General features: G+C 41.2%; 1 protein-coding gene across 1 annotated transcript in view; it reads right to left on the reverse strand.

Annotated features, from left to right (window-relative positions):
• nt5dc1 (5'-nucleotidase domain containing 1) overlaps window positions 1-22,250 on the reverse strand; it is a 78,520-nt gene that overhangs the window by 38,431 nt on the left and 17,839 nt on the right. Inside the window, exon 7 of the mRNA XM_008298222.1 lies at window positions 2,575-2,749. Coding sequence (XP_008296444.1) covers window positions 2,575-2,749 — 175 coding nt within the window. The remainder of the gene's footprint in view (window positions 1-2,574; window positions 2,750-22,250) is intronic.

Genomic DNA, 22,250 nt, shown 5'->3' on the forward strand with positions numbered 1-22,250 from the left:
AGGCTCATGCTAATGGAAAAGTCAGGCAGCAAAAGAGCTGACATGCTTTGATCAAATGAGAAGAAAAGTGCCAAACGTTATCAGTGACATGCTCCTGTTGGGAGTATATTTAATCAGCGGCAGTAAATATATATTTACTGTTAACGATTAGTTGATTATTGATTGTTAACGTGACCAACAATCAGTTGTGAAAATTGCTTAAAATTAGTCTCTGTATTCAGGGAAAGTTTCTGGACATTAGATCTTGGGAAATTGAAGTTCCTTTTGTATGTTTTGTATGTTCTATATTAGAGTAGATTAAAGTCTCGTACCGTCCATGCCTCAGGATTGTAAGAGTCAACTCAGTGCTGCCAACTCTTACTGATAAACTGACTCCAGGGTGGTGGGTCAACTACGGAACAGAGGGTCCAGTCGGGGGTTCTTCCAACTGACTAAACACTCCAGGGTTTGCTAATCATTTTTACAATGGACGACATTCAGAGAGACTTTGAGGGCGTCAAGCTTCTTTTATCTTCCCGGGGTTTTGGCCCTTCTGTGGAAACACAAATCACAAAGTGCTGGAAGAACTTTAAACCCTGGGAAAGTTCTTGGTCAAGAGATGCTGGGAAATTAAAATTCCTGGAAGTTTTGGTTGAAACACATTGACAATATTTTTGACTCCACTTTATTTTAATGTGTATAAATTTCTTCCCCTAAAGACTCATCCATGTGTATTGAAGTTTTAAATTTGTTTTTCGGACTAGCATCTGTAAAGACTGCTAATTTCACTCATGATGTGGCTTCTAGCATATTAAAAAAACAGCATATGGACATGTGAACAAAGTAAAAAGAAAAACCTTAAATTTCACTATAAAATGTATTTCTTTGTTAATATTCCTCTGAAAAGTAAAACCTTTCTTCAAACTAACCGTGTTGGAACTTATTTCACACAGCTGGAAAAGATCTTTGGCCTTTGATGAAAGGGAACTTTCGCTACTTCATCTCACCAAGAAATTAACTACTGACATCAGAGGACTTAACAACAACTATTAAATCAATAAACTATGCAGTGCTCCACCAAAATAAAAAAAATAAAAAAAAGAAGCCTTCATCCAGTCGTGCCAAATAGTAACAGCAGCCTCTCTGGATAGGTTGTTGGGTTTTGGCCAGTAGACTCCTGTCAGACAGCTTTAGCTTTGTTGTGTTATTTCTGACAGCTGACCGTCACTGGCTTCTGGCCGGATCGCCACACTGCAGCAACCGTGGGTCACTGACGCTTTTCCCTGGAAGACGAGGTTGAATGTAGTGACGCACTTCTTTCACAACGAAAGTGGCTCAACAGTGAAGTGCTGACAAGAGAGAGGTTTTGTTTTAGTGCTGAATTTAACTCGTGTATTTCCCTGAAGTACACAGACTTAGCTGCAGGAAAAAAAACAGGAAAGATCTCAGAGCAGACCAAACCCAATGTGCGAACACTTCGCCATAAACCACCTCTGGCGAGATAAAGCCGGCCTAATTTCCTCTTGCGGCTATCACAACATAAATCTGCATCCCCTGGCCTTGTAAAGCATGCCGAGCACACACACTCGTGCACAGCGGGGGTCTCGGGCTGCTCTCATTGGGAGGCGAGCTGTGCTGTGGTGTTGGAGGGGGGGAGTGTGAGGGCAGCTAGTGAAACAGCAGGGGGGGGAGAGAGGGGTGAGGAACAACGGGAATGACCAGGCAGCCTAACAGGAAATACAGAGAGGGGGTTGGGGGTTGAAGCCAAAGCAAGAAGTGGCTTTACCTTGACCTGCTTTTTCACGACAGAGAACAATCGTCTCTGAGCGTGAAGAGGGAAAAAGAGCAGACCACCTAACCAGGCCGGAGCAGCGTGAGATAACAACGCTTCACAGGGAACAAGAAGGGCTTATGTTTGTTCAAGCGCTGCAGCACCGTGGACACTGTGTTGTTCTAAGGCCCTGTTGCAGCTTGATCGAGTGTGAAACGGGGCTTTGGCTACAAAAATAAGCCTAAACCACACAGTGTGCACTGCGGACAGAGGGAGGCCAGTAGTGCACAAAGCCACAGTTAAAATGCAGAAAGCCCTGCTAAGAGAGTAATCCCTTTTTTTGATGCACACCTACAGCTAAAAAAACGGAGTCCTGGGTGTCAATTCTGTTGTGTGAGGGAACTGACTTGTAGTTTTTGGCAACATGATGGTAGCAGAACAACCCCAAAACGCTACATCTGATGTATTATCACACACTTTTTGAAATCGGACACGTAAAAAACATAAAAGAAAAGTTCAGTATTGACTCCAGAAGGTTGCCTGGGATACATGAAGCATATGTGTAGCTTGTGTGTAATAATCATGCTAACTTCAGGCTGACATGCGAGCCAGAGTTGACTAAAAAGGAATGACTGATGGCATGAGAGGGCTATAAGGAATGTGGTGAGTTGAGAGAGAGAGAGAAAAAAAGCCAAAGCTGCCAGCCACAGAGACTTTCAGGTTATAAATCCTGTGGGGGCTGTTATGGTGAGTGCTGCAGACCAGGCTCTGGTCTTGTTATGTTGGGGGGCCAGTCCTCGGTCCCCAGTGTGGTCAAGTCTTACCCCAGGATGTGTTCGCAGATGAGCCTGCAGTAGTCGCTGTGGGAGCTGGTGATGAGGAGGAGGACCTTCCCAGCGTTCTTCATGCTGCGCAGCCAGGTCTTGACGGACTCGGAGCAAGGCTGCAGGTAGCGGCCCGGATCCCGCTTCACGCTGGGGAAGTACGTCCCAGTGTCATCTGTACAATGATACAAAGATGGGCACAGAATTAATGTTGCTTTTGCTTCATAATCAACCTTTTAGCTCAAGTCACATAACAGTCCTTGAGGAGCAGAAAGGCTGAGAGTTCCCAAAAGATAAAACAATGCATTTATGTGAGGGCACAACAAAACACACACACACACAAAAAAGTGGTGGATGGTTGGAAACAAACACCACAAAAATCCTGAAATTGCTAGTTTTAGAAAATGCCAACTTCGGCACTTAAGATGAGGCCGAAATAAATCAATGACAATGGCAATCAATTAGCTTCTTCACAGAATCCCGTAAAACCACTAAAAAGCTGCATTTTTTTGGAAAAGCATCAAAGGACACGTGCTTCCATTTTTCTCTTTAACAATTTAAATGTTTACAGATGAACGTTGCTGTGGCTGCAGACTTTTCTGCTGAGTTGATGTGCAGAAAAGGCCCAAAGGATAAATTCTGATTAAAAAATAGTATGTCGAGGTAAAAAAGGTAAAAGAGTTTTCTAAAAGCTAGGATTCCAGGATGCAAAAATGTGTTGTTCTGTTTAATTTTGTTTCACATTTGATTCCACAGAAGTAAAGGGAGCCACTTCTGAGGAACAGTCGATGCATTTCGGCACTTTGAAGCCTCCCAGCTGCCCTTCAGTACATCCGGTCAGTAAACTGCAGATCTAAAAATGGCAGTGCTCTTATGTCTGTTACACAATCTCGGCCCATCACAGAAGATATATTTAATGTTCTGGAAATCCCTCATGAATATAAACAGTCATGAATGAACCATAATCTAGAAGGAAAATGGACACTAGATTCAGATTGGCAACATATGACGGTATGTCCGTGTAAGAATACCAGAAAACAGGCCAATGCTGCTCGGTAATGAGAGGAAATGTGATAAAAATGGTATCTGGAGGGTTTGTAATTACAGGAAACATGACTTAGTACTGCTGATGATCTACAAAAAAAAAGCATTACTCTCGGTTCCGATGTGCACTAACTTTTAAACGGCATCTTTGAACGATGTGAAGCGCGAAGCAACAATTCAAAGCTCGGGACTTGGACAACCCTATCAAAACAGAAAAATGAGGCGACCTACACGTGGTATTTGCTCTCGAGCTGAAGGAGGTAACCAATAAGTGAGAAGTGGTGTTTCTTCTTTCGCAAGCAGGAGAAAAGAGGGCTTAGGAAAACAGCGCAGGGTGTGGATGAGTGGTGTGTATTCATGAGCTGAGGTGTTTACCCTGGCAGAGAACGGAGGCCTCTCCGGAGCATCACTGGGTGCTCACTGTGACACGCTGTGTTTACACTGTGGCCCAAACTGTTCTAATTCTGTTTAACTTGGTCCGACACAGGACACAGTTATGATGTTTTCTTATCAGTGTGAACAGCAGAGAGTTGCGCTTTTCAAATTCTAATGTAAACCACATGAATATGAGGCAAGAATTCAATTCTAAAGGTTTGCTAAGGATTCATCAAAGTTATAATGTTTAGTTTAACCCCACTCTAGAAAAGCTTTAAACACACCAGCATTGTTGCTATTGTCTTATTGGAGGTCTTCTGGTAGTTGAGCTAAAAATGTACAATCTTCTCCGATCCAATGGTGGGTCAAATCGGTATATCCTCTGAGGAGAATGACTATTGGCTAATGAAAGGTGATGTAAAACAGTAAGATTCCAAAGTTGTCCACACTATCTTAATGTGGTTTTCTTGGCCAGACACAGGACATAGCAATGATGTGTTCTTATCAGTGTGAACAATCAAGAGCGTCATAAAGCTTCACTTTTTAAGGATTTTTAAAGCTACAAAGTTCAGTTTTACTCCACTTTAGAGTAGTTTTAAGCACACCAGCAGTGTTGCTACTGTTTTATGAAATGTCTTCTAAAAGGTGAGCCTAAACATGAACCGTGTTCTCAGATGGTCATTGGGTCAAGTTGGTCTGTTCTCTTTGGAGCATGACAAACAGCTAATGGAATGTCCAAAACATTAAGACACCACTGTGGTCCTAAGTGTCTTAATTCTGTTGTCTTAGCCTCAATGCATTATGATTTGAGTAACAATTCCTGTAACGCTTCAAAATGACAGATGATATTTTATCTTCCCACACAATGATTATCACATCCATCAAACTGTCTATTTTCTGAAAAGTCAGGTCATGGTGGCAGCCGACTAAACTGGGAATTCTGTATGCCCTCTACCCAACGACCAATTCCTCCTGGGGGATCCCAAATCGTTTTTATGTCAGATGAGATATGTAATGAGAATTTTTCTCCCAAGCTGGACGTGGCCCGAAAGCCTCCAAAGTAAGGCACCCAGGAGGCATCCTAATCAGACGCCTGAATAAGCTGATTCCTTTGGACAGGAAGGAGCAGCAACTATCCTCTGAGCTCTCTTTGATTGTCCATGATCATCACCCTATCTCTAAGCCTGAGTACAGCCACCCCACGCAAGAAACTTATTTTGTCTACTTGCATCCATGGTCTCATGTTTTTAGGTCACTACCCAGAGCTCACAACCAAAACTGTGATTTAGAACATAGATGAACAGATAAATCAAGAGATTTGCCTTTTCGGCCCAGCTCCATCTTCACCACAATAATCTGATACAACGCCCACTTTACTGCTGACACTATACCAATCCGTCTATCTCAAATTCCATTTCCCTGTCAACACAAAGAGCAGAAATACAGCATTCAAAATACAAAGTAGTCCACTAGGAATGCGTGGTACGACAATTTTTGAGTGTGGTTCAGCCTTTTTGGTAGGACCACCTTGTGTTTTTAATACATATCACTGTATTAACATATTCTTCTTAACTGGAACCACCCTGCTGGACTAGTCAACAGTAGACCCTGCAGTCCATGAAAGTATTGTTCAGTATTGAGGGAACAAGTAGCCTACATCAGTGAGGTAACTGTAAGTATGAGTGAAAGATATTAGGACATTTTGATTAAGTCACTATCTGGCAAATGTCACATGAATGGGAGGTCCTTCTGTTTTCACCATTCTGCTAACATGGCATCAACACACAACAAAAGTAAAAATTTCCACTCCCCTTGTGATGATTATACTTTGAATCATGCATGGCAATCATCCCCTCAGCTACTCGACATAGAATATCTTAGCAGTAAAAGTGAAAGCAGCAGGTTTGATTGACACTTGGGAGCAAGTTTCAGTTCAGTCCGATTTGGAAGAGAAAGGTGATCGAAGTGAATTTGAAGTTTCAATTCTCGGTCTACGTGAAACATATTCAAAATAGATTCCTACTGGTCTGATAGCTGAGTGTTCAGGGTGAACACCACATGGCTACATTACAATGAGTCCCCGGTTCAATTCCAGGCCAACTTGACCTTCACTGAATGTCATTTCCCTGCTCTCTTTCCACACACTGGCAAAATGGCCAAATGAACAAAAGGATTACTAATTTAACCTTCATCTATGTTTCTCCAAGTTGCCAGCTTGCTAATAAAAAAAATAAAATAAAAATAACAATCACAGATATCAGATTAACTACTGGACCATAACTATACCATACAACCATACAAAAAACTTAAACTGGGAGACTTTGGGTCTTGATATAGACGCTGGCCTTTTTCAAATAGAATTCTATACAGTTTGAGAGTTTTTTGGAGTCTGTATTTACTGTCCATTCATGGGAGACTCTGTTATGGCACCTCTGGTTTAAGCTTTAAATCTTTGCGGTGGCCCCTTAAACAAACAGATCTACCCTCTTCCAACCTCAATTTGGATCCTTTGGGCAACTCAAGTGCCAAGTGGAACAATACATGGAATAAAATGCCTTTAGCAAGTCTAAAGATCGACTCGCACTTGGCCAGACCTTCACTGCACGTCACTCCCCTGCCTTCTTTCCCCACATTTCCCGTCTGTGTCTGCTGCACTATCTAATGAAGGCAAAATGCCAAAAAATACTCAACTGTGTCCTTGTGTCCTTTGTATGAGCCTGAAATATGGATGACAGATTCCAGCAGCTCGGCAAGGTCCAAATCAAAAGTTTGGACACACTGCCCTCCAGTGGTAGAACACAGGACTACCTTAAAGAAGAAAAAGGCTCCTGCAGGCTCTAAATAAGGCACTACAAGGTTCTAACCAAAAGATGACGACAAACACAAACAAGCAAAGGCTGAGATTACCATCAGAAGCCCAGAGTTCACACCTTTGAAAATTTTCCAGATGTAAACATCTGGCTTTGAACAAATTTCTTTTGAAGTTTTAATTGTATCCACAGATCATTACACCTTCAGTTAAACAGAAAAAGCAGGTTGAGCCGACCAGCGCTTGACCCTCAGTTTGAAGGCTGTTCCTCCTGTGGGACCCTGCAGAAGAAAGCCCGTCCCGCCTCATTACACACAGCCAGGGAGGTCAGATGAGGGGGGTTAAGAGCTCCCCTGCCACCAAATCCCATGTCGCAGTTATGTGTGTGAGAGGGCAAACAAAAAACCGACCTCGCCAACATCCTTTGTGTTCCACTTGATCAGATAAAATGCTGCCGAGACACACAGTGGAACTTCAATTTACCACCTAAACACAAAACTGAAACAAGAGCCAGAGAAAGAGTCCACTCATGTCGTAGTGCATCCTGTAAATGCTGCGCGGCCATCTGCTATCTCTTTAGGCCTCCGTTTAGCATTGAGCTGACAGTGGAGAAGCCAGGTTAATACTGAGTACATGGAAGCATGTGATCAAACCACAAGTCCCACAGAGAAGAGCATATTTCAAACGCTGCTCCGGCACCACTGCCAGGCTACTACAGCATGTGTGCGGTGGAGTAAAATGTGCCTCTGCAGGCCCTGGCTGTGAATGTAGGACTACCGAGCCCTGAGGGCCCACAGGCCTGTGGCTGGGCACAGCGCCGTGCAGGCCGGGCACTGGGCCTGGACGGCTGGAGAGCTGCCCAGCGTCACAGAGAGAACCACTACCGGCAGCAGCTCAATCTCTCGCACACATCAAAGCGACCTGACAGGATATACAAATCAACAGTTGCAGCGAAAATGAGGGCCGAGCACGAGAGCGTTTCACAAACAGCCACACCAAAAGTGATGAGGGGGCAGAATCGGGAGGTACATTCACTTCCTTTAGCCCTCCGGTAATCAGCAGGGGACATGAAAGATAGCAAAACAAATGTGAAAATAGATTTATTTATCCATTTTCTCATTATACGTAATGACCATCAAGCTCTGTGTACACTGTATAAAGCACATAGAAAGAAGCTCTGAAGGGAGGCTATAATCTCCACTGTTTTGACTTAAAAAGACGTCCAGACAAACGGCGTTTTCCAGCACCTGTTGGAACCACGTGGAAAACACTAGCTGGGCCATTTTGTCTGTGGACTTTCCATTTTTAGCAGTCCGACCGCAAATTGCTGCATCATGTCCCTCATGGTGCACACAGTTTTTTTTTTTTATGTCTTTGGTCGGTGACAGAGGAGGAGAATCTTGAAATAACACCCATGATAACAAAAATGCAGTACAGTCTAACAGAAAACCCGTCAAAAGGGGAAGTCCGTGACATTTTTTCATATGCTGCTATGATAAAATATTGCATCTAAGATTTGCTGCTGAAGGCATTTTCTATCCATCGACTCCTGCTGTCTGAGCAATGCTTCTCTTTCAAGCAGCGCTGTCGTCAGCGGTTGGGCTGGGTTACGGTTTGGTTTTGCACAGATGACAGGTTGGGGTTGGGGTAAAGGTTGGATTGAGGGTCAGTATTGCAAAAATTATTGAGTTGGGGGTTGAAGGGAAAATACCACATCCATGGCTTCATACTCTTTGAACAATAGGACTTGATTCATACCAAAACGATCTCACAAGACTTCAAAAACGGTACAACTTCAGAGTTACAAGAAGCACTATTCTGTTCTTTCAGTGGAGGGTAGCCACCTTGCCCCACCTACAGCCCCCCGCACAAGCTACTTTACAGAGCAAACCAGTCTACCCACTGAACACACAGTCCAAATTGATATCAGCCCTCCCATCTAACTTCTGGTAATACAGCAAATAAGCCAGCCCCTTAAAATGCTGAAGTAGCAACATAGCACCAAGATTAGAAACTGCAACGCAACTGAATCTGAATTCTAAAACCTGCCAGCAGGTTTGAAAGGGATGTTAGCTTTCTTTTAAAAGCACCAAAATTACACCATTTATCAGAAACTGTAAAAACAGACATAATCGTCATGTTTTCAACTTTCCAGCTGACAGTCCTTGAACTACTCACTTGTGACTTGCCGTTCTGTCGAAAAACTTAAAATCATGATTTTTGTTGTTGTTGTTTGTTGTTTGTTTGGATCACTCTCTTTAAAAATTTCCCCAAAATTTATCATTTGCATTCATCAGGTTCTATAAAAGAAAAAAAAAATGCATTTGTTGGAACATCCATCAAGTCGTTAGTGACTCATTTGCTACTGACAATCTTATGATTAAAAAAAAAAAAAAATCTGACGTTTCAGCTGAGCTCGGTTGAACTGCAGACTGTGTGTACACCAGGCAAATAGAAGACAGACAAAAGTTAAAAAGATAAGTGGCAAAATATCAATAGTATGTATAGTTGCCATTAATCTCCCATTATTGGTATCAGATGTAGGCAGTTGGAAAATGTTTTGTACATGTTTTTTTTCTGTTTGTTATCATAAAGAATGAAAGAATTTCTTTTTTTTAATGATCTGTGATATTACAGCTCTGTTGTAATGGGAAAAAAACATGTTTGGGTTTTCCCTACATCTACCCAGGGTTGCAGTATCTCCATACAGGTGCAGGACTTTATATTGTAGTGATAAATGTGCCCACTTTAAGTAAAGAAAGTGACAAGAGCAAAAAAAAATAAAAACTAAAAAAACCCCACACACAAACTGCTTGGGGTTCAGAGAGTTTAACTGTAATCGGTTTCAGTAATTACTTGCTAAAGCGGTGGGCAATGATATGTTACTATATGTGTTACGATCGAGTGCCTATTTGAGTCTAAAAAAAATCATAGAATCAATGGTTTAGACCTAAGCTAACATAGAATATATGTTCACCAACGCACTGAAATGAGCTGTTGTTTATCTTGATGAATAAGGAACACCATAAGTGACATTTAGGAGTGACAGGCCAAACGTTTTAGAAGTTCACCAGGCAGGAAGATTTTGTCTATAGGTCTCCTAACTTTCTGAAGATGTGCTACTGAAGTGGACCTCAAGGGCGTCACAAAGAACAATGGCAGCTGTGAATAAAGGGACAGTGGTTTTTGGACGCCTGTGTGCAGATCACTGTGGGGGACAGTGACGCCAGTTGCATAGTCACTCTCTCCTCAGAGCAAACGTGAGGGACACTGCAATCTGTCATTACACCAAACCAAAGCTATATTTAGCCAGAGCTATCTTAAGAAAACTGTGAGGATTCATACTATAAGGTCTGATCTGAGGAGAATTGGCTCTTGATTTCCACATGCAAGGTGAAATGTTACACACTGTGCTGTGCGTTAACTGTGACGGCTGCAGTCGTCCAAAAAACACAGAACAGAAAAATGCTGATTCAAAAATATCCCAAAATGCTCAAGTTAAATTACAATTTGACTTAAATGTATTTAAGTATGTTTATCTTAGCTTCGTTCTGCTGACTCTCACAAGAATAATAAGGACAGCAGAGAAAGCAAAATGTGTAAAAAAAAAATCCTACGCAAGTCCGGTCAGGTTTGTTTTAATGATAGGGGGTTTATGGCACTAGCAGTGATGAATGATCCTCCCATCTCAAGGTGCAATCTCTATAAACAATAGCTTAACATCAGGCCACCAGGAGCATGCTGGGAATCCTCTTCATACAGGACTCTTAAAAGATACACGTGAGGCACAAGATTTGTTATCTCAGTCCTGTTTTGTTGGATCAGTTCATTTATGAGCAAAAAATGCATTTTTGTGGTTTTACCTCCGCACTGTCACATAAATATATAATTTCATCTTATCTCAATAGCTCTGTTTGCATTTTTCATTACATCTCCATCGTATTTTTAGTTGCGAGTTAAATACTAGCTGCCGTCTGACTGTTCGTGCAAAATACCCAAACCAGCACATCCATATCCAGTCCAGATGTACAGTACATCCACTTTTCATGGTCACGGTGACCACGTCTCCTTGTGGGACGCATCGTACTGCAGCAGACTGAGGTTATTGTAAGATGTGATGAAGTGGAGGCAGTGCTCACTTATAGAGTTACTTATAGAAACCATACAGAAAGCCCTGTTCATGGTATATTGCATGAAAACAGAAGCTTGCAACAACAATGGTATTAACATTTTTGACGCTGGTGCTTTATTTTATCAAACTAACAGTTATGCTCCATCTGCTTATTTTTTCATGGACAAACCAATTGTTTACCACAAAAAACAGCAGTATTTGAATCCTGAAACATTTCGTTACCACTTGTCCCAGCTGAAAGGGACAAAATAGATCATTTATTATAGCAGTGGCGTGAGTTGTAGGAGTCACAGACGGTTAGTACTGAAGGGCAGGAAGCTAATGTGGTGGACCAGACTGCATCCCTAAATCTAGAAACAGCTGGAGCTATAACTGCAAGACATAAAGAAAAGTGCAAAACAAAACTGTACACATGTAAAGCTCAATGACAATGTGAATTAATTTAGCAAATTCTAATGGAACTCTCAGTAGATTATTACATTATGGCCCAATTCATTAGAAAAGCATTGAAAAGGGGACAGCAATAAAAAATAAATAAAATGTGGTAATCCAAATATAATGTTCATTCTTTTTTAACTTCTGTTGGACAGGGTTTTGATCAAGAGGCAATCTGAGCTTTTAGATGAAGTCTGTGTTCAGCAGAATCATTAGGTGTGACGCTCTGAAGAGCAATTTAGCTGAATGCTGTCAAGCAAACTTGCTCTGAGGAGGGCCTGACATGAATGCCATAATTGCTATTTGTTGGTGCAAGCCACTATTCTCTGATGGAGACTGTCAAAAAAAAGCATACTTTGTTTTACAATTTGTTTGCACCACCATAAAAGAGAAGTCCACAGATTGGCATTGTGCTACAAATTTGTCAAGTTATATCAAGTAGAATTTATTGACTAATGGCCGCAGAATTAATACAACATTCACAGTCTTTCCTAAATTCGTCTTGTGTTTCTGAGTTTTTGCTATTTACTTTACCATTTTGCCTAAGAACCTAAAAACCTCCATGTTGTTGGTTTATCAGGTACGATCAAAAAAAAGGTCCAACCCACCAATTCCTGGGCTACACAAGACCTCCCTCTGAAAATGTCCTGTGGGAGTTTGCCCCAAGAAGCTAGCAGCAAATCCTACATATTTTATTATATTAAGTATATTAACTAAACTTCAATATATTTAATCCCACTGGGGGAAACTATCTTTTCTCACATTCCATCTTGTTAGGAAGCTGGAGTCAGACCGAAGGGAGGCCACACTAACGTGCCCCTGGAACAGGTTTAAGGGCCTTGCTCAAGGGCCCAACAGTAGCAGCTTGGTGGTGCCAGGGCTTGAACCAACTTTCTGATCAGTGGCCCAAAGCCTTAACCACTGACTCACCACCACCCCTGACATTTCTTTGGCTTATACCTGCTGCTTGAAATGTTGAGACTTTTCTCAACTTTCCACCACAAGCTTAGCAAAGACGTGAACCCACAATTCAAAATGAATGAGAAGTGAGACCACCGAAGGCCAAAACACGAATGTGTCAGTCTTGCTTATGTTGCCGTAATGGAACCGACTTGTTTCAGCACATCAAGTTTGATCTTCTCTGGACCACTGGTAGAAAATATTCAACACTGCTGACTGGGAGCACAAGCCTTAGTATTTGAATGATGCCCAACTCACAATGATTTGGCTCATACTAAAGTCACTTAAGCCTTTACATTAGTCTATTTCTCTTGGATTGAGTCCATGAACTGACCTGGCATCTACCATATCCCAGACCTTCATGTGAGCAATTGGAAATAATCAACGTTTTCCAGCTCATTTCCAGCGTCATGATGTGTATGTATAGAAACAGAAAGCAGCTGTTTTTTCTTTTTTTAAGCAGCATGTTGCCACGCTGTAGTTAAACACAACCCAAATCAACACATATTCATTGTACAGTTCACAACCGTAATAACCACGAGGCGGGCTATTAAAGGCTTACTAAGCCGACTCCAACTATTGTCTTCTCAGAATATAAAAACATTAAACAAAGTGTTTGGTGGGACCCGCTTTCATTAGACTCCAAGTGTTACTCCACAGCTCAGCCTTTATGATGATGATGCTTTTTACGACTCTCCAACAGAGAGAAGAGATTCTTTCTGTGGCTGTCTGATGGAAATGATGCCAACAGTTAAAGGTTTTAGTCAGGTTTCCCATCAGGTCTTTTTCTCTCTGCAGCAGTACAATTCTTACAGTATTCAAAGGCAAAAAAATCTTTCATTTCAGCGCAAAAACTTCTGAAATCTGCTGAACAATCTCTAACACCCAACCACTTGAATCAGTTGACCCAAGACACCCTACAAGTACATAAGGAGTCTACTGTTTGTTTGATACTGTACATAACTTTCTTCAACTGTTATTGTTGCATGCAAAACACATATTTAGCTTATCTGAGAGCAAACACTGGCCAGATCAAAGCGCAGGCACCGTTACGACATCATTTAGCAAGTCAGACATAACAGTGTGCATCCCCACCCTGATGGGTCAACATATGTATACATTTGTTACGGAGCTGTATCAGAATGACAAAGTGACTCAAATGCTAAACAGATCATTTTAAACATGGAAACAGGCTGACGCTGATCCTAACATCAGGGAACTGGCACTTAGAAGTCAGTTGTGGATTTGTGGTGTTTACATGTGACTCTATCCTCAGAGACAGTCAGGATGGGGTGAAGGTAAATGTTGTCTTTCCTGAACACACATACTGTAAATAGACATACATCAAACTCCATCATGTCTCCCCAAACAGATGGAGGGTGGGCAATGGTGGCCTGATAATGAGTTTCATGTCTAAAGATTTTTTACTATTTTTCTGCTATTTTATACATCAACAACCTCAAAAAAATCAGCAAATTAACTGATGGGTTTAAAAGGCAAGAATTTCATCTTGAACGTCTTTCACCAACTCATCAGTCAGTGCTATAATCATTACAAATTCCAGTCATATTCATTATATTGAGGTAGAATCATACCAAAACACCTCGTCACACAAACTCAAAACTACTGAGAGTTGAAAAATTAAAGCAAAAATCTGACCTTTTGACCCCTACAGAACCAGTGGTTCCATATTTTGTGGGGGGCATTTAGCTGGCAGGGCTTGGGTCCACTTGCCCCCTTAAAATGACACATCACTGCAGATCAGTACAAAGTTGTTTATCCTATGATGATGCAGTTCTCTTCTAACGGGAATGGTTTCTTCCAAGACAAAATTCTCCCCATCCACAGGGCACCAGGGGCTACAGAATGGTTTGATGAGAATGAAAATGATGAGAACCACAAGTTAAGGCATTGACAGCCACCAGATCTCAACCCAACTGAGTACCTGTGGGAATGCCACTATTATCAAGGGGAATATCTTTAGAAAGAATGATGCTTTGTTCCTCTGGTAGTGTTAAGAGACTTGTAGAATCACACTGAAGCTGTTCTGACAGTATGTGGTGACCCAACACCTAAATAAGACACTCTTCTGTATTTGCATAGACTTATGCCAGTTTTGGTGTTCTCATTTGTAACCTCAAGGAACAGACACTTACATTACTTCAACCCATCACCTTGTTTTTTTTCAAGTTGCTTCTTTCATGACTGAAGTCAATTCATTGAAACAATGTGGATTTTTCTGCTAAAAAGACTTGATGGATTTATACATGATGAAAATCACTGATTTGTCCCAACTGTTAAAGTAACTAAATGTACAGCTATGACAGTGGAAAACTATATATGGACAAGAAAGTGGCACAAAGCAAGAAGAACTTCAAACTCTGCCACTAATATACATGTTCCTCTTACAGACAATGTTCAACGCATTTCAAAGTGAGTGGTGTGGGCACATTTAAAATGCAAACAAAGACGTCAAATTAACTCAACTTGCCACTTGGCAGACTAATTGAGGCTAAAGGCTTGTGGCATGGATGACTTCATCGTCTAACTTAAATCTTTATGAAGCTGTAAAAACACGGATACAGTTGCTATGTCAACATACCAACGGCACATGTATATGCTCACATGTTGACAAGGTCATTTAAGTCAGCAGTTGGTGTTTGATGTATAGAAAAACATCTGACAAAACTAGGATCACCATGGAGATCCAAGTTCTAAAGTAATGGAGTTACTGATTAGAATAATAGACTCTAAGGGTACATAACAGTGCAGACTGCTAAAGGGAAAATTGTCTTTAGAAAAGCCGGTTGCCTATAAGACAGGGATTTTGGGAAAGCAGAGCAAAGCTGCAATGGGTTCCGGCTGTGCAGGGGAAGAATCAAACAATAAAACCACAGCTTTATGGCTAAAAGGGAACCTGCTTATCCAGAAAGCAGCCAGGCTATCAGACACAGCAAACTCAGAACAATTATTGTGTGTGAAGCTAAAGAAATTCAGCAGTCAATTTAGCAGTGGATGCTGAGGTGAATGAGTGGTCGGAGACGTGGTAGATTTGATGAGAGCACTTTGGTATTTTTGCAGCTTAATGCCATGTTTGAAATGAAACTGCTGACTTTAAAGCCGTCTTATTTTGGATTTGCTGGATTACCATAAAAACCAGTGCACATGTCACTTCACCAAGGCTGTCCCCTATTTTACTGAGAAAATTAGGCATTACTTAACTGCAGTTGCTCCACCTACCTTGGGAGATACTTACTGACTATAAACTTGCAGCTGAATCGCACATGTGCGTATTGCTAATAAACTTCAAACTAAACCAAATGCAGGGGTTTTAAACACATCCAGCATTAAAATCAGTCCCTTTTACACCTCCCTACCACTCTCAGCAGCAGCTACTTAGTCTTTTACGTGTGCATTACATAAAACGTGTGTTGTCCACATACCCAAAGCCATTGGCCTATAACATTTGTTTTGATTTCCTTTCTCCAAAGAGAATGTGGCTTTAATGAGCTCTCAGTAATTACAGTGTAGAGGAGGGTTGGCTGAGGTCACCTAACCAGTGGTCATTACAGCTCCATACGCAGCCCCCCGTTTGATACATGGGAGCAAGTCAAAACCTTCATGGGACTGACCGGCTATCTGTCAAATGATCCCGCCACAACTTTTTAATAGAAACAGCTGAATGACCATTGCATCAACTGGAGAAAGTTTTGAAGAATGACCGCTTCTTTCTAATGGCCTGGTCCCACGAAGAGGAAAGCTTGGCGATATACTATTTGTGAAGTAGTTACTGAGCTACGGTGCTAACTTTTAACTCTCCCAAGTTAGGTGGCTTGCAAATTCAAACAAGCTAGTTAGTTGTTTTGCACAGTCAGGCACGTATTTTGTACACAGCAAACTACGCAGCTGAAAAATGAGACACGTGCGGAAAGAGCCCAAAACTGCAGTTCCTCAAATGGCCACTTGAGGATGGCTCTAAAAGTGAGTTGGTCCCCATAGACGCCCATGTTAAATGCACCACTTTACTGCAAAAATGTTTACAGCCTGGTACAACAACAGCTTTGGTCTCTTTGGCTAATTCCCTGTTCGTGAAAACAGTACAGGGGGTGAATTTTTATATAACTCACCCATTTAAATTGTATTAAGGCTATAAGTTATGCATTATTAAGGACACACTTGCTTTGAGTGAAATATGTGGATACCAACAGAGGACAGTCTGTGGCCCAGAAACATTTGCATGCGTCGCCTTCGCTCCGCTCTCGCTCCACCTCTTTGCTCATTTTTTGGATTAGCCAGGAGGAGTCAGGCATTGCCAAGATGGCAACAGCCAAAGCCACCATGCTGAGCTTTAAAACCGCTCTTCAAGAAACCTATGGGTGACGTTACGGGGGGCTGGTCTATACAGTCTATGGCTTGAGCCTTTTTCAGACAGCTAGGTTACATCACTTAAAATTTAAGAGCGCAAGCAAGTCAAGTCAGACTGATAAAAAAATAACCATTTCACCCTGTGTACTCAAGGAGTACACTGTAACTGTGGCATGACTGCCTGCAGAACATGCCACTTTTCTTACAATTTTACTGTATACACCGGTAGAGCAAGTGTACACAACATTGGGTGGTGTGGCAAAGCTATCATGACAGGTTCAAGGCCAACCCTTTTAAAATGGCTTGCATCTGCTCAGCAATGCGAATTCACACGTGAAAGTTGACCAAACTTCCAACTGAGCAGCGTATTTGAAACATACCGAATCCTTTCTTGTATTACAGTTTGGTCTATTTTAATCTGGCCGTTCTTGTCTCTTTAATCCTTGTTCTATTTCTGCAGTTGTCCGCGGAAGTGCAGCACATAGATGACAAGTTGATTTAGATGCAAATCTTACCACTGAGTGTTGGTGTCAACAACGAAAGATTCAGGGCCATAAAGCTGTCCTGCAGTAACTTTTGGAAACATGAAGCCCCATCTTGGGAAGAGCGGCAGCCTTCAGACTGTGTTTACATGCCTCATCACAGCAGAAAGACTGCGGTGCTTGAGCTTTGTATCATTCCTCTGCAACCTCACTGTGTTCTTTCTCAAGCACCCCTGTAAACAACACATACTTTGATGTTTAGTTTTTTTTTCTCATTTTGCAAACACTTTGACTGATATGGAAGTATGAAACATTTCACAGCAATGCTGATAAACTAGATACAAATCTGAAACTTTTCTTTTAAATCCAGATGTTGCTTTTGCTGTGATGCAAGACCCTAAAAAAAACTAAAGAAATACACATTCAGCTAATTTTGCACTGCATATGTCCCCTGGGAGTACATATTAAGTCTTATTTAAGCCACTCTAATGGGTGTAATAGCTTTCACTCCATCCACATGCATGTACAATCTATTCATCAGCTGTGGTGCAAATCAGACCAGAGATATTTATACTGCTCGTGAGATAAATGCAACTTGCAACTTGCTCCTTATTCATTTCTACTGAGGGATGCTGGGTTTCTTTGGATTGAAGGGGAAAAAAAGAGCCAAGGGCTTCTGAACTTCCTTACGCATTCTTCCCACTGTGCTAAGAATGGTTCTCAGGGATTCTTCCCAGCCCAACACCTAAAATAAAGTCTAAACCGACAAAAACAACAACAGACCTGAGCTAGGAGCACGGCCCGGCGAGGGAAATCCACACAGATTCCAGTATATTTAGGACACAGGCCACCGGGGCTGATAAGCACTGGGTTCAGGATACCATAAAGAGCTGTTAAAGCACATATTTGCAAGCCAGAACCCAAGTTCATTGGGAGTAAATAAACATCCAACAGGTGAAGGGTTGAGGTTTTTATGGCTACAAGAGGGTTCTCTGTTAGTATTCCCTACTGCCACAGTTCAACTTTAGACTCTAAATTCTGACAACAGAGAACCCCACAAAACAAAATCTCTACTCTCCCATTAAAACATTCTTCTGGATTTTTATTCCTAATTGATTACTACATGGACATCCTGATGTCTCCTATCAATAGCCATGTAAAAAAAAAAAAAAAAAGGCAGCATCTGGAGCAGCAGTTGGGGTTCAGTCAAATCAATTACAGGCATATGTTAGGTTTAAGTTGCTGTTACAGGGGCCACTGCTGAAGACAATCTGCAGATAAAAACTTATATCGTGTGATATGGGATTCTAATCTTAATCCTTCCAGTCACTCAGTTGTTGGTCTACAAATTTCTGAAACATGTTCATCATTAGCAATTGATGACAGTATTTGTGTACTTGTGTCCGAGGTGGAAAGTCAGAAAGGTTGCGGCCTCACCTGAGCATAGTTAAACTGTACAAAGTTCAATCTCCTATAGTTCCCTCTGGCTTCCCAGTCCTACACGCCTCTCTAAGCAGGATCTCAGCCAAACTCTGAGCTTTTTTTTCCTCCTTTTTTGGCTTTTTCAAAGAAAATGTCACTTCATCTGAACAGTGCAAGCTCCTAGTTGGCGTCCATGTTTGTTTGGGTAAAAGAACATGGGATAATTGGACTTCTTTTGGGAACTGTTGAGTCATCGACCATCCCAACTCCAGTGGTTGCTGTCTTTCAGTGTGTTGTTTGGTGTATTCACCATTCAGGCACAACATCAAAACCACTGACAGGTGAAGTGAAAAAAAAATAGATCATCCGGTTAGAATACAATGTTCTGCTAGGAAACTTTGGGAAAACCTCATGGCAAACTCACTCTCCAATGCTGGTGGCCTCCCCCAGTAGGACGGTGCATCCCAGCACACTGAAAAAACTGTTCCAGGACGGTTTGATGAGCACAGCAAAAATCTCAAAGTCCCAAGATCCCAATGACCAAGCATCAGTGGGATGCAGCAGAATAAGCTTGCTCCATTGATACCCAACCCCACAACCCCTGGGACCCAAAGGATCCACTGCAAGACAATAAAAGATAAAGATAAAGATAAAGATAAACTTTATTCATCCCGAAGGAAATTGTTTTGCCAGAGTACAGTTAAAGCAAGCAAAACAGTTAAAGTAAACAAGTAATTCCAAATAAGAATAAGAATAAAAATAAAAAGTAAAAAATAAAAGTAAATAAAATAAGAATACACTCCCTAGAGGTCCTGTGTCCACGGGGTCGGAGCTTACCTCAGATTTAAGCTCCTTCCGGACAAAACCTGTGCAAGTTGGTAGAACAATCCTTATGTATGGTTTGTCCTGTCTTTGTAGGTTTTAAGCGAGTCGTTAGGGTCGTTTAACCCTGGTATAAGTGGTGTTCAGACACATCAATCAGTGTTTCTTTTGTCTAATTCTAGTAATCAAAAATCAGTTTCAACCCAATTCCAGAGTAAACAAATCAAACAAATATGAAAAACTATGGTTTCATTAGTGCAAAGTGACAAAAATGGACAAAATTGGCATCAATACCTACCTAACCAATAACTTGATGAAGAATTTAGTTTGATTTGCTCTGCTAGAAGATCTGTCAATCCTTAAATGGACGCTCAGACTCTCAAAATGAAAACAACTTGATGTTTCATCAAACAATCAGTTCACGGTACTTGATTTGCAGGTTCATTCTTGAGTTTTGGGGCTGCAAGGTGGAGCGGTGGTTAGCACTGTTGCCTTGCAGAAAGAAGGTCACCGGTTTACGTCTCGATGGACACCTGGGATCTTTCTGCGTCTAGTTTGCATGTTCTCCCTGTGCAGTGTGGGTTCTCTCTGGGTCCCTCCCAGAAGGTCCAAAAACATGTTGAGGTTAATTGATGATTCTAAATTGTCCGTAGGTGTGAATGTGAGTGTGCTTGGTTGTTTGTCTCTAAATGTAGCCCTGTGATAGACTGGTGACCTGTCCAGGGTGTCCCCTGCCTTTGCCCTAAGTCGGCTGGGATAGGCTCCAGCCCCCCTGCGACCCTAGTGAGGATTAAGCGGTGTATAGATAATGGATGGATGGATGGACTCTTGAGTTCTGGATTTGTTGTGTGGTCAGCCATACTATGACTCTCTGCAACTAATTTTTAATGCCTTTAAAATTGTGTAGCTTTCTAAATGCTTAGCACTCAATATTATTCCACAGTGACAGCACCAACACTGCTTCTGAATGAAGTGATTGCATTGATGTTTCATCAGCAGAGTCTACTTCGAAAAGACAGTCAGCATTCCTGGCCAACTGTTAAATGACAAGGTTTGAGATTTTGTTTTTTTGTTTTGTTGTTCATCACATCTTAGCTCTGAATATGTTCACTGGCTTTTTAGAAAGAGCCAGTTTGCTGGAAAATATGTCTCCATCTGTTTGTTCTGCTTTGATCAAAAAGATTGCTCCTTAATATAATTCTCATTCTTTCTACAGTTCTGAAAAAACTTTGCTCTGAGCTCTATTTAAATTCAGAGAAAGGTTGGGTAAGTGTTACCTTAGATTTAGTCAACAAAAACCAGGAGGAACTCTGCATGTAAAAGGACCTGATAAACAACAAAACAAAAACACTGTCAAATGACTGCCTGTCCACTGACGAGTCAGTGTGGCTCCACCTTCCAACCAGAGATTGAATCCTTTCATTTTTCTATTCCATAGTCGCTCAAAGTCAAATTAAAAAACAGAGATGACTCTTAAACACGTTTGCTTATGATGTTTGCAGGAGCTGCCAGCTGCCGTCGCGCTTTCCATTTTTGTCCATGTGCACCATAATTATTTTGAGCCCTGCGTAATTTTGTAAACGCTGGCGCGTCTTCCATAAAAACATAAACATAATAGTGTTGGAGCTGTTCAAGACATTGGGTTTGGCCTCCAACACCTTTTCTCACCACTAACACCACCTCCACAGTGACTTAGCAGCAGGTCTCAGTCTGCTGTGCTTCCCAGAGACACTGGAGGACCACGGGAATGAATGTGGGGGGGACATGGTATAATAACTATGACCTTCAGATGCAACAAACACAACAGCAGTCTCAAAGCGACAACTGGATCTCACTGAGCTTTATCGAACGACAATGTACAGTAGGGTTTCCAATGCAGAACCAATAGAAAAAGACGATAAAGGCTTTACGAGAAACATTCACAGATGGTGTTGGATCTTTACCATAAGGCATGTAAAACCCACATTGTAGTACAAACTTGTTTTCAATCTTGATGCAGGCAAACAGGATACAGTGGTCAGCAGGAACTCCGTTTGCAAAGATGCCACTTGTCATTGTAAAGCTGCTAGAAAATCATAAAAGTAATGTGCCAATCATCTCGGAATACCCAAGAAGTAGTGTGTGGTCCTAAAACTGCCAAGTGCAGTCAATGGTCTGCAAATTCTTAAAAGCTATTTTTTCCAGTGTAGTCATGTCTCTGTTCCTTTTTTGCTGTCCATAACAGTTCGGTTTCTTCAACACACACAACTAATACTTACATAATAATGAGCCCCTTCCTACATAAATCAAAGACAAGACAGTGTAACAAAGAGCATGTTGAAAGGCATCTGTGAAAACCGTGTCGCAAATATACATTTGGGTAATCAGCTTTCTCCATAAAGGACCACTAAAGTGGGGGAACATATGCAAATAAAAGCTTTTAACATTTTTTTGTACAATTTACTATTATTTTACGATTTGTCCAGTTCTGTTAATTACAGATATTATCAAGAAAAATGTACTGATATACATGCTAACTGTAAAAAAAATAATAATAATGATGTTCACATCAAAAATCTGTATTTTTACAAATAGCAATTTGTTCTTTACAATGTTTGACAGTAAAATTACACTTTTTCCTGTATGAACTGCTTGAAAGACAAAAGGTACATATTAATTTTACAAATTGTAATGATCACACAAAAATCTGTATTTTTATAAATAGTAAGTCGTTCTTTTACAAGTGTAACAGCGTATTAACAGTTTTACTGTATCTAAATCAGATTTAAGAACAGCTATTTATACTGTTTTTAAATTTTCCACATTAACATCAAACATTATAATATTCTAC

The sequence above is a fragment of the Stegastes partitus genome, unplaced genomic scaffold, assembly GCF_000690725.1.
Source record: "Stegastes partitus isolate 25-593 unplaced genomic scaffold, Stegastes_partitus-1.0.2 Scaffold1295, whole genome shotgun sequence".
NCBI classification, from domain to species: Eukaryota; Metazoa; Chordata; class Actinopteri; family Pomacentridae; genus Stegastes; species Stegastes partitus.